This window comes from Penicillium lagena (genome assembly GCF_028827675.1).
Source record: "Penicillium lagena strain IBT 129212 chromosome Unknown utg000005l_segment0_segment0, whole genome shotgun sequence".
Taxonomy (NCBI): Eukaryota; Fungi; Ascomycota; class Eurotiomycetes; order Eurotiales; family Aspergillaceae; genus Penicillium; species Penicillium lagena.
In genome coordinates this window covers 288620-299768 of record NW_026623226.1, presented here as the reverse complement: position 1 = coordinate 299768, position 11149 = coordinate 288620, and the positions used below count along the sequence as shown (strand labels likewise).

The window sequence follows — 11149 nt, the reverse complement described above, 5'->3', positions numbered from 1 at the left end:
AAGATCAAAAATAAAGAGTATTAGTATAGTAGTATAAACGAAGATAGTGACATACCCCTTTCTTTAGAAATTTCGTAATCTATGATTTTTTCCCTCCCTCACTTTTCAAACATGCATTTATAGTTATATGCCTAGTCATTGTTGATGTACCATGATACTATATTTTTTTCCCCTTCGACTTTGGGTTAATAGTATAAGGATGCTTAAGAATCCCTCCACAACGTCGACACATAACCTTTAGTGCGCCATCTACACTATAGGCGACCTGGTCAAACTATTCCTAGATCTCCGTATGGTGAGTAGAATCCTAATTGATCTTGCTCTTTCTCCCAAAATCAGTTTGTAGCCACTAGTCTACCTAGTCACTATGTGCTATCTTGTCATAAAGCACAAACGCCTTCCTTCGGTTAGGTCCAACGCGCGTTAGAGCGGTTAGGATTAAAGGTGGGATGGTCGGTCGCAGAAAGTCCGTTTCAAAAACGTCGAGCGTTTGTTGACTATCCAATGGAGTAGCGAGGTGATTTGACGGTATTAGTGGAAAGTAGTTGAGAGTATCTACCTCGCTATCATACAGAGATGATGCAAAGTCGGATTGCTGGCTTTAGGACATAGTAAAACATAGAAGGATTAGATCACTAGTCCCCTTAAAGGTAAGGGAGGAAGGGGAAGAGAGATACATACTAATACCTAAAGGTAGTAAGTAGTGATATGAGTAAATGCAATGTGTTAGCTTCGTAGGTAAATATAGTAGTTACTGATTGGCTAGGTACCCTGCCTTTATATGGGTCGGGCCCAGTAAAACCCAGTCAGGCCCAATAAAACCCAGTCAGAACCTGGAAAACCCAGCCAGAACCCGGAAAACCCAGCCAGAACCCAGCCAAAACCCAGCTAAAACCCAGAAAACCTAGCCAGAACCCAGTCAAAGCCCAATCCCCAGCCCAATTTCCCTCAAAAATCTTGAAAAATTTCTATCTCATCCCAGAAATAAAAGAGACCACAGGATTAAGACGACTACTCTATCATCTCTCTGTTTTTCTTTTAACTTTCCATAAAATGACCTACTCAATCAAGGTATACTCATTATTTTAATATACAATTTAAGCAAATAGGGGCTAAATAATCAATTATTATAGTAATTGAATCAATTCATAGAGGATATACTTCCTTTCGCATGTATCAAAATATATCTCTACAACGCCTAGGCAAAACCCCTTCCACAACAACTTTTAATGCTACTAAATCGCTTTATATTTGGATTTCTAATTAGTTATATACTATAAACTATATGTGCTCTGTATAATTATAGAGATATTTCTTGTTTATGGTGCAAAAGCATAGTGATTCAGTGAACAAATTGTTACAAACCAGAATAGAGGAAAATAACGGTATGTTGTTTTGATGACTGATTAGCTTTATGAACGCTAAGACCACGTTTTTATGCAAAGGTTGGGTTGAATTGGGCCTATATTGGGTTTTACTTGGCCCCCAGTACTGGGTCCGGGTTGGGCCCGGGTTGATGAAGCTCGGCCTGGACCCAGCCCGGGTTGGGTTTTGGGTTGAGGTATTCGGCCCAAGTTGGGCTTTGCGGAAGTCTAAATTAGAGTACCAAAGCAAAAGCGTAAGAAAATGATTAAGCATATAGCTCATCTAGAGGGCTTTAATGTATAGGAGGCTAGGGAGTCGATGGGTTAGAACCAAGCCTAGAGCTCCTACTAGCCCAAAATATAGAACTAAGACGGGACCAAATCTTAAGACTAGGAACCCCTCTGGCTAGTTCTCTAATCAATTCACTATTAACAACGCTAACAAAGCTTTAAAAAATATTATGTGGACGAAGAGAAGACTTAAATAATTACTAGTTCCAATTAGACCAAGGTCTCACTGGATCTTAACTCTCTTCCTAAAATTAGTATTATCCAAGCAGAATTAGCTAGTTACCTAGGCCGCAGACACTATTTCCCCTATATTAACCAATCAGGTGTGGGTGGATGCACCTAAATCTAAGAGACAAACTAGTATAAGGGGTGTTTATTATCCCTATTGTAAACGACTAGATCTACTATATCGTCTAGCCTTTGGGTTGAAGGACTAAAGCCTATATATATAACACTTAAAATTATATAGATACTTTTACTTCTAAGACACTATATTAGAACCTTTTAGATCTCATAAAGGAATCTCTCCTCTTTATAACTGATATACCATAATAATTATACATGTCTATTCTAGTTCCGAAGGAAATAGTAAGGAAGAATTCGATTATCGTATAATAGTTTATAGGGTCATATTCTTTTGTAAAACTTATAGCTACTAAGAAACAGAAGTCGATATCTATTACGCAGCATATTAACACAGCCTTTTGTATACTCATCGAAGTACGACAACCATTGATTTACCTAAACCTTTAATGTTAGAGGTTAGTAGTAGTAGTATTAATTAACCATTAAATAAAGAAGAGATATTTGTGTTGTTAATCCAGCCTCTAGGGTTATAATAATATATATAATCTTTCTAATATAATCGTTAGTCTTAATACTACATAATATAAACTATACTAGTTAGCAAAGAGATCATTAAGGGTATTACATAATATAAACTATACTAGCAAAGAAGATCATTAAGGGTATTACCTATCTACTACGATATTTTCGACCAATATTACGGTCTCTACTATTACTACCCCCGATCTAGATAGTAATAATCTTCCAAGGGTTTCCTTGTTGCTTATACTTAGTTTGTGATGGCCGGTCGACTCAGGGGAGGCCGTCGGACGTCACAGCGGAGACCTGGAGAGAGATCATGGAAAGGAAACGAACGGGTAGTGAAGTTGTATTGATCATGATTCATGATCTCCCAGAAGGGAAATCCTATCTATCTACGGCGGTGGGCGCTGACACCTCAGGCACCCACCCATCAGTTTGACTTTCAGGGCTTATATTACCACCTACTTTACGAAACTACTTTTCTATTATCTCCATAATCCTTCGGTATCTGCAATGTTTAGGTTAATAGTTTTCTCTTTTCGAATTCTAAAACTTCTAGGGAGGTACCTATTTTGTAAAATAAGTACTACGTTAGTTAAGTTCTCATAAAACTAGATTATTGAGCCTAAAAATATTCCTTTGGGGGCTAATAGGAAATATAGAATTTCTAGGTGAGGGGCCTAATTCTCGGCTTACTATACTCATAGTATGCATCCCTGGCGTTAGTGATTTATATTTAATGTTAATATTCGATTTAAACATTATGTTAGCTAATAATAGGAGAGGGAGGACAGAGATAGGGAAGGATAGGGAAGGGTAAATATTAATTAACTAGGGTATAAAGAGCCCACGAAAGCGGTAAGGACTCAACTACTAGGGGATATAGGATTAGTTATAAAGATATGTCCACCAAGTAGATAGAATTAACAGCCTTTATATCCTTTAAGCAGAAGTTCTACCTTAATAGCTTTCTTTTATCTTAAGTTTTCTAGGTCTTCGCCTTATAGGTATATAATAATAATAATTAAAAGCTCTAAACCTCGATTACTTGTAGCTTTCTTTAGTGCGTACTATAATAACAAGTAAAGAACTAATTAGTTATTATATAGCTCCTACTATGTTATAAACATACGAGTAAAATGGTTTTCAATAGTTCTATACTCTAGGCGTGCTAAGTTTAGGTTAACTTATAAACTATAAGGTCCGATCTATATGTTCCTATAAATCTATCCTATAATAAGTACTATTTATAAAATTTCAAGGTATTATAGCCTTGAGGAATAAAAATCACGGCTCTAGATACCTTATGTAAATAAATACTTAGGAGAAGCGTTTTGTGCGTTACTAGCGTTGAAATGGGTAATTTAATGTTATTCTTTTAGACAAATGTTTAATTTAACATATATCTAATTCTAGAGATAGGTCTTTCGATCCTGTTCTAGAGTATACTAGCGTAACATAAATATTAAGCCTTAGATTAAAATATTTTATAAATAGTTTAGGCTGGAGCTAGATTATTATTATAAAGTAGGAGTTCCCTAACTTAGCTTATAATAGACATAACTAATTTATACCTTAAAAGGTCCTACGTTATGTTGGTAGCCTACGTTCAAAAGTATATTCTATAGTTAAGTAATAGAATAGCTATACTCCCTTAGTTTGAATCTAATTAAGCCCGTTTAGAGACTTTTCAAATTAAAGATCTTTAAGCTATGTCCTAAATTAATATAGGTATATAAAAAAGACTAGTTAGAAGATTAATAATCGTTTTATAAAGAAATACAGCTAACTAACGTTATATGTCTTATAAATAAGTTTTATATTAGATACCAGGGATAGTCTAATAGATCCCAATTCTGTTAACCATTCACCTCTTGAATGGCAACTGTGGGTGAGCGTTCCTGTATAGAGACAGTACCAGTGGGTTTCGTTTGCTGGTTTCTTTCGACATACTTGACCGTTCAATAGGAGACTTGCATCTCCTGGCCTCTGAATAGTCAGACTCGTGCTAACCTTGGATGCGTTCGGGACTTGAGATGAGAACGATGACCGCCGGTTTGTATCCCAATGACCCTAATTCTCAGCCTGCCAGATGATTTTGACCCCGCGGAATAAGATTCGCAATACGCCCGCCCCTACTCCATACTCCGACTCTGTGTATCAATAGCGTTTCCCGTCACCCCTACCTTAAAATTAATTTTATCTTAACGCTAAAGATATTTTAATTTCCAACTTCTAAGAACTACTAACTATATAATGCTTTCTAATTACTAAAACCCAAAATTATATTATAAGTGTCCTCTATACATATTCTAACCGCGAAACTCCTAAACTTTTAGCATAAGAGTTTAACGTGCGATACAATTAGCTTCGAATTCGCATTTTAGGGGCCTAATCACTCGACGTGCCCTATAACTATTTATTTAATAGATAACCAAATAAGGCCAAAGTATATATTAAAGAGCTAGGTGCTTCTATATAATAGCTATTGGAATCCAAAAACAGCGTCTAATATTAGACGCTATACAAGTTGAATATTCTCACGGTGTAGTTCTGATAATTGCTTTAAGCTTGATTAGGTCTATTGCTTTATAAAACGCCTACCCAGTACCTTCGACTATACTACTCAAAGCCTGAAGAGGGTAAGCGATGCAATACTAATAAATTGCCAGTAATTAAGAAGTAGTTGATAGCGTCGAGACACTGGGAAGTCGGAGGGCCACACCAGAGACCTGAGGAGCGAGATCATGGGTGAGAGGAAAACGAGTGGAGGGAGTTGTATTGATGAGAGATCTCCCAAAAGGGAAATCTTATCTATCTAGGTTGGTGGGTGCTTACACCTCAGGCACGAAACTCATCAGTAGTTTTTTAAATTTAAAGATTTAACTGATCTAAAAATTTAGCCCATCTAAAATCTACAATTCTAATAAATCTGGTTTCTAACTTGGCTAGAGAAAATCCTAAGGGTTACGACGTAATATAAAGAGATCAATAGCTCTATTCTGTCTATTAAAATATCCAAATTAGTTACTTTATTGAATATATTGCTATAGATAGGTGGATAATAGTGCCAATTCTCATTTTTGAAGCGTAGGTCTATATAGAGCGATATCATATAGAGATTAACCTCCTGGATGACTATTAGATTGTTTTATCAAATAATAGCTAACCAAATCTTATATAGGGCTATCAATAGCTTTCTTTATTTATGAGTAGACGAAATCCTAGGCTCAAGGGGGCCCCCCTTTGATAACTTACCGATAAGCTTCAACGTTTCGATCCTTAACTATTATACTACAATACTATTATAATATCACGAATAATGATACTATACGATATGGTAGATCAGTTGTTAAAGAAGATCCTTCGATAAATCCATAAAACCTGAATTAAATCCTTTAAGAGCTCTACTATGTGGAATACGTTTAGAAATTGTAGTATTTAGCCGCTTGATTTTTAAGTTAATTTATAAGCCTTTATAGAAAGCTAGTAGTTTAGTTATAGACCTTATATTCTATAAAGTTAGTCATAAATATTCATATATAGGGTTTTTCAAATTCTCTAATGAAGCCTAAATCCATCCCTCCCCCCAAAAAACTATGTATCCACTATAATCAATTAGGTTATAGAAGGACGAGATGTCTTAATTGGTCTAATAGGTAGGAGTTTGAACTTTAAGCAGCACTTGGATAATTACGTCGAATACGAATACTATTAGGATAAGTATAACTATAACTCGAAGGGTATATAAAAAACCTCCAGTAACTCCTACTTAATGTGTATTTGTAGTAAATTCTAGCCTGTAAGGGCATTCCTCTGATTAAACTTATCGAATTAGGAGAGAAAAGTAGTATAGAGCAGAACCCTAGCCCCCTACGACTAATATATCCGCCTTGCTTTAGTACTACTGTAAGGCACAGGATTCGTACAATAGCGAGAATCGCGTAGGAACGGGTATAGAAGAAGGACAAAAGTACAAAGTTTACCAAACGACTTCTAATCCTAACGAGGAAGGTTCTTAATTCTAGAGAGGACAAAAGAAAGTATTAGCATTAATCATAACCTAGATAAGGCTAAAACATTATTAGCCTCAACTAGTATTTTAAGAGATTTCCGAGAGTCGATTCACCTTAATACGTCTGTCTATATCTAGAATAATGGATTCTCAAGTATATATTAATAGAGTACCCCCTTTTCAAAGAGGAGCTGCTACATACTATACCCTACACTCCTATAGACAGGGATATTACTAACGCCCTAATATGACGATCTACTCTAGTACAGAATAGCGGTACCTACGTTCATAGGAGCGGATATTGAATTAGAAAGGGAACGGAGGAGAGGAGAACTTAGGGATGTAAGGAAGCTGGAAAAGAAGATAACAAAAGAGGGGATAGCATAGGTGGTAGAGATAGTTTTTGTAGTCGGCGTAGTCGGCGTAATATATCTCTATAGAGCGTAGTATAGTAACTTAATATCGCGCCGTCTTAGGAATGTATGACAATAAGAGCGGCTACTAATAGGACGGAGATCTAACTTTCTTTGCTATTTTTTTTTTATTATGTAGCCTCTCTATTCTTTTCTTATATTTTTGATTTTCTATCTTTCTATATCTATATTAGCGCCCTACTTAATAAGAGAGCCCGCTTGACTTTTAGTATATAGAGCGTTAGGGTACTACTCACATTCTCGCTACCGGGTAGGCCTAGCTACACTCCCCTATGGCGGCTATAAGGTAAGCTAAATGGAACAAACAACTACTACTGCTATTAGTAGCGATTTAAGGTTGCTACTATATAGTATATATACCTTGGAGTACCTTCATAAATAGAGTATTCTTTTACGTATTTAGCGATACTACACTAAGTATATTGGTTATACGGACCCTTACCGCTTTGGCGTGTCCTGGTCAATCAATCAATAGATTTATTCACGCTTCTCATATGAGAAGAACATAAAAGCATCAAAAATAGCAGCGAGTCTATCATGAAAACTTTTGCTTCACAATGCCGAGAAAGATCCTGCTATGTTTTAGTATATTTGAGACACAACTGCGCATGGCTTGTACCATATATGTTAGTCGAACGAGAAAGCTACAAAACTAGAATAATTTCAAACTTCCATCAAACATATTCTCAATACAGTAGTACTAAGATAGTCTGTTGAAACAGACATTGATTTGCTATCCTCAGTTCCTGCAAGCACGAAGGTGGCAGTAGAGCTGCGTCCCCATCAAATACCATTCTTACTGGCATTTTGAGAAAAGTAGAAGCTAATCAGCAATGATATTTAGGCCTGAAAGAGACTTAGCACCGCAGCGGCAATTTCCAAATCATTGAGACGACTATCAATTGTGGATTCATGACAGACGGGTAAACGATTTTGATCTGAAGGAATGGGCTGGTTAAACTTATACTAAGCAATTCAATGATCCTACCAGCGTTCGGAGGATAGACAATGAATCTGATAGCGACACTTCCTAATACAAGTTATGACATACATTGAATCAGTTTCCCAAGGGGTCTATCGGAATGCTGTATATCATAAAGCAGAGAACAGTTGTTTGGCGATGCCGATGATAACAGGGAACTATTTTTGTATTTCCTCGATTTTTCCAGTGGTGGCAGCGGCACAAAACGACGCGATTCTCAGGACGATGAGGCGGGCAGCCTTAGAATCCTCGACTATGGATATGCGTTTAACAATGGCACCATCTCTTGCCGACTGACACTGGGTGAGGTCGAACATGAAGTTGAGGACATTGATTGTGAGGATGTAATATGTTCGAAAGAAATTGAAGCGCTGAGCAACGAGGACCCGGAAGATTACCTTGTCACCCCAGGAACGACTCAGCTGGAAGCTCCCATCGCCAAGGAAGATGTCAAACCTACGCCTGCTGCATCCACGATGCTCACCATGATCATGCCACAGACGGGCGCTGAGACGATCCCGGATATGCCTTCCCCGCCGAGTTGAGATGTTTTATTGCTAGCGGCGGTTTATCCATCATTGTTCTTTTTTGCCGCATCTACGACATCAATATGCCAATTCATGGAACGAATCTTCTTCTCACAAGATTCTGGCAAGTATCCACCTTAGCTTTTATAATATCCCTCCCCTGTATAGTGAAGACAGCAAGAGAGTGGAGATTGAGTCCGACATAGACCAGGATCCGAGTGGCTTTTTCACGTCCGATTTCTACTCCGACAACCTCATCAAATACATCGACGAGCGGACGCCAGAGAACAAGGAGAAGCCGTTCTTTGCATACCTGCTATTTCTGCTCCTCACTGGTCTTTCCAGTGTAGCCGTGAGGACCGGGGGCGCTACAAGGGCATGTATGACGACGGCTCCGATGTGCTCCGGTTGAGCGACTCCAATCCCTTCAGAAGCTCAGGATAGTGGACAAGACATCACGCCCCATGAGGTGATCGCACCGGAGGCCATCAAGAGATGGCAGGATATGGATGCCTACGAGCAGAAAGCCTCTGCCCGAGCCATGGAGTGTTTTGCCGGCATGGTGGCCAACATGGATCAGAACGTGGGCAAAATTGTTCGCTACCTGAAGCAGATTGGGGAGTTTGAAAACACTTTCATCATATTCCAGTCTGATAATGGTGAGTCGAGCGAATCCCCGTCGTCTTCTCTCTGACATTCGCCACAGGAGCCGAAATGGTTGCGTACGAGGCCCTGCCCACTATGGGTGCCGATCTGATGCGAGTCATCCACACGTACTGTGAGTGGACCAAAGACCCTGTCGATTTGGAGATGTGCTGACTCTTGTAGATAACAACGAGCTCGACAATATCGGCAATCCCGACTCACTTGTGTGGTATGGCACCAGGGTAAGTCTCTTCTCGGCAAGGGCATGCCCCCCCTCGGCTGAAAATCTGATCCAGTGGGTCCAAGCCTCGACTGCACCATCGAGGATATCAAAAATATTATAGCACTGAGGGCGGAATCAAGGTGCCATTCAGTGAGTTTTCGCTGCACTGCGTTGTAGCCAGCGTACTCACCCGCTGGCAGTCGTCCACTACCCCAGATTTCACCAGAATCAGCAAGGTGGCACTCTGGTCAAGTCATTCTCCACGGTCATGGGTATCTGCGGGCGTCCAACATCCAGCCGCCCGAACAGAGAAAGGGACCTATCGAGGACGAGCCGTGGCTTCCATGCGCGGCCGGTCCCGGGTTAGTTTTTTGGCCTCTTCGCTGCACCGGACGAATCTGACCCGATGATGTAAGTTCCTTTCTTGCAGGATAATAAGAGCCTTGGCACGACGGCAGCCACGTTCATCCATGGGGATGATGGCACCAAGGGGTGGGAGCTCTTTGGCCGGGGAGCGGTGCGCAAGGCCCGTACAAGCTCGAGCCGTTTGCTGGGGGGCGGGAGGACGGGAAGTGGCAGCTCTATCATCTGGGGAAAGATCCCGGGGAGGTGGAAGATCTGTCGGACAGCATGCTCGACAAGGTGGAGGAATTGACCCAGATCTGCGAGGAATATCGGCAAGCCACCGCGGTGGTCTGGGGCATGTCGATCCGCTTTGCGGGGGAGGAATGGGATGGCTGTGACGATGAGGGAATCATCGGGGATGCGATTACGCAGACACAGGAGTGGATGCAGGTGCGGCAGGGGGAGACCGTATCGAGAAAGTGCCTCCCGTAGTCCACTGCCTAGGTAGAAGTATACCTGCACGTATACGTGGAAGTAGGAGACATCCCGTGGGCTACGACCAATGCGGATAGCGCAATCCGGGGAAAGTGGAGTGCTGCAAGGGGCGGTACGAAGCGGGTACTTGGGATGTCATACATTGGACTACGACGTCAGCAGGTATCTGGCTGGTATCTCATTCCCACCCCCCTCATCCAGTATGAGGTCACGAGTCACCCCTTCTCTGCTCATTGACTCTTTATCTCCCTTCCTTCCTCTCTCGTTCACTCACCCTCGCACCTCCCATTACCAATCATCTATCAAATAAATAGTATCTCTCCCTCTCCCCCCTCTCTCTTCATGGCCTTCCAACTGACTCGACCCTAGTGACTCGTTCTCACAAGCTGAATGACCGTGACCACCAGGTAGAGGGCATCGTCGCCCCCAAAGACCAGCTGCCCCGTTACTTTGCCAAGTCGGGTCCCACCGATGCGGATCCACGTAAGACCAAGAAGGATGGTGGCGGCAAGGGCAATTGGTCAGTGTGCAGTGGCATCCCCCAGAAAACAATGAGACTAATAACCCGTCAGGGGCCGCTCCGGAGACGAAGTCCAGGATTATGGCTACACCTTCACCAATGCCAGGCGCCGCTCCAACAGCAGCACCCAAGGCCTGGCCGATTTTCGCACCAAGTTCGAGACCGTCGATCCGGAGCCGGTCTTTGAGGAGCAGTTCCACGGCCCCTCGGATGAGGTCCTGGCCAACGAAGCCACCGTCACCAAGGTGGACACCAGCAGCAGCAATGACAGCGAGACCGACAACGGGGGAATGCGTCTCTAAGCTCGGGGGAGAGGGAACGGCGATGCGCCGGATGATCCGGGCGTCCCGACTTGAAAGATAGCTTGCAATCAATAATATCACTTGTATCACTGCCGATCCTATCCACCTTATTCCATGTAGAATGATTGTTGGTCTGCGACTAAGATTCAAGATATTCCGTACATGTGGTTACATACAA

At 41.3% G+C, this 11149-nt stretch overlaps 2 protein-coding genes across 2 annotated transcripts; both read left to right on the top strand.

Annotated features, from left to right (window-relative positions):
- Positions 1-8014: 8014 nt before the first annotated feature.
- On the top strand, positions 8015-9135 carry N7510_006784 (uncharacterized protein; the record flags this gene model as incomplete). The annotated part of the gene is made up of 4 exons (XM_056978709.1): positions 8015-8044; positions 8241-8454; positions 8648-8821; positions 8876-9135. 4 exons carry the CDS (start codon positions 8015-8017, stop codon positions 9133-9135), a joined length of 678 nt encoding a protein of 225 aa, XP_056831752.1.
- Positions 9136-9939: 804 nt separating this feature from the next.
- Positions 9940-10971, top strand: N7510_006783 (uncharacterized protein; the record flags this gene model as incomplete). Its single annotated transcript, XM_056978708.1, has 3 exons — positions 9940-10104; positions 10536-10669; positions 10722-10971. 3 exons carry the CDS (start codon positions 9940-9942, stop codon positions 10969-10971), a joined length of 549 nt encoding a protein of 182 aa, XP_056831751.1.
- Between the last annotated feature and the right edge of the window lie 178 nt (positions 10972-11149).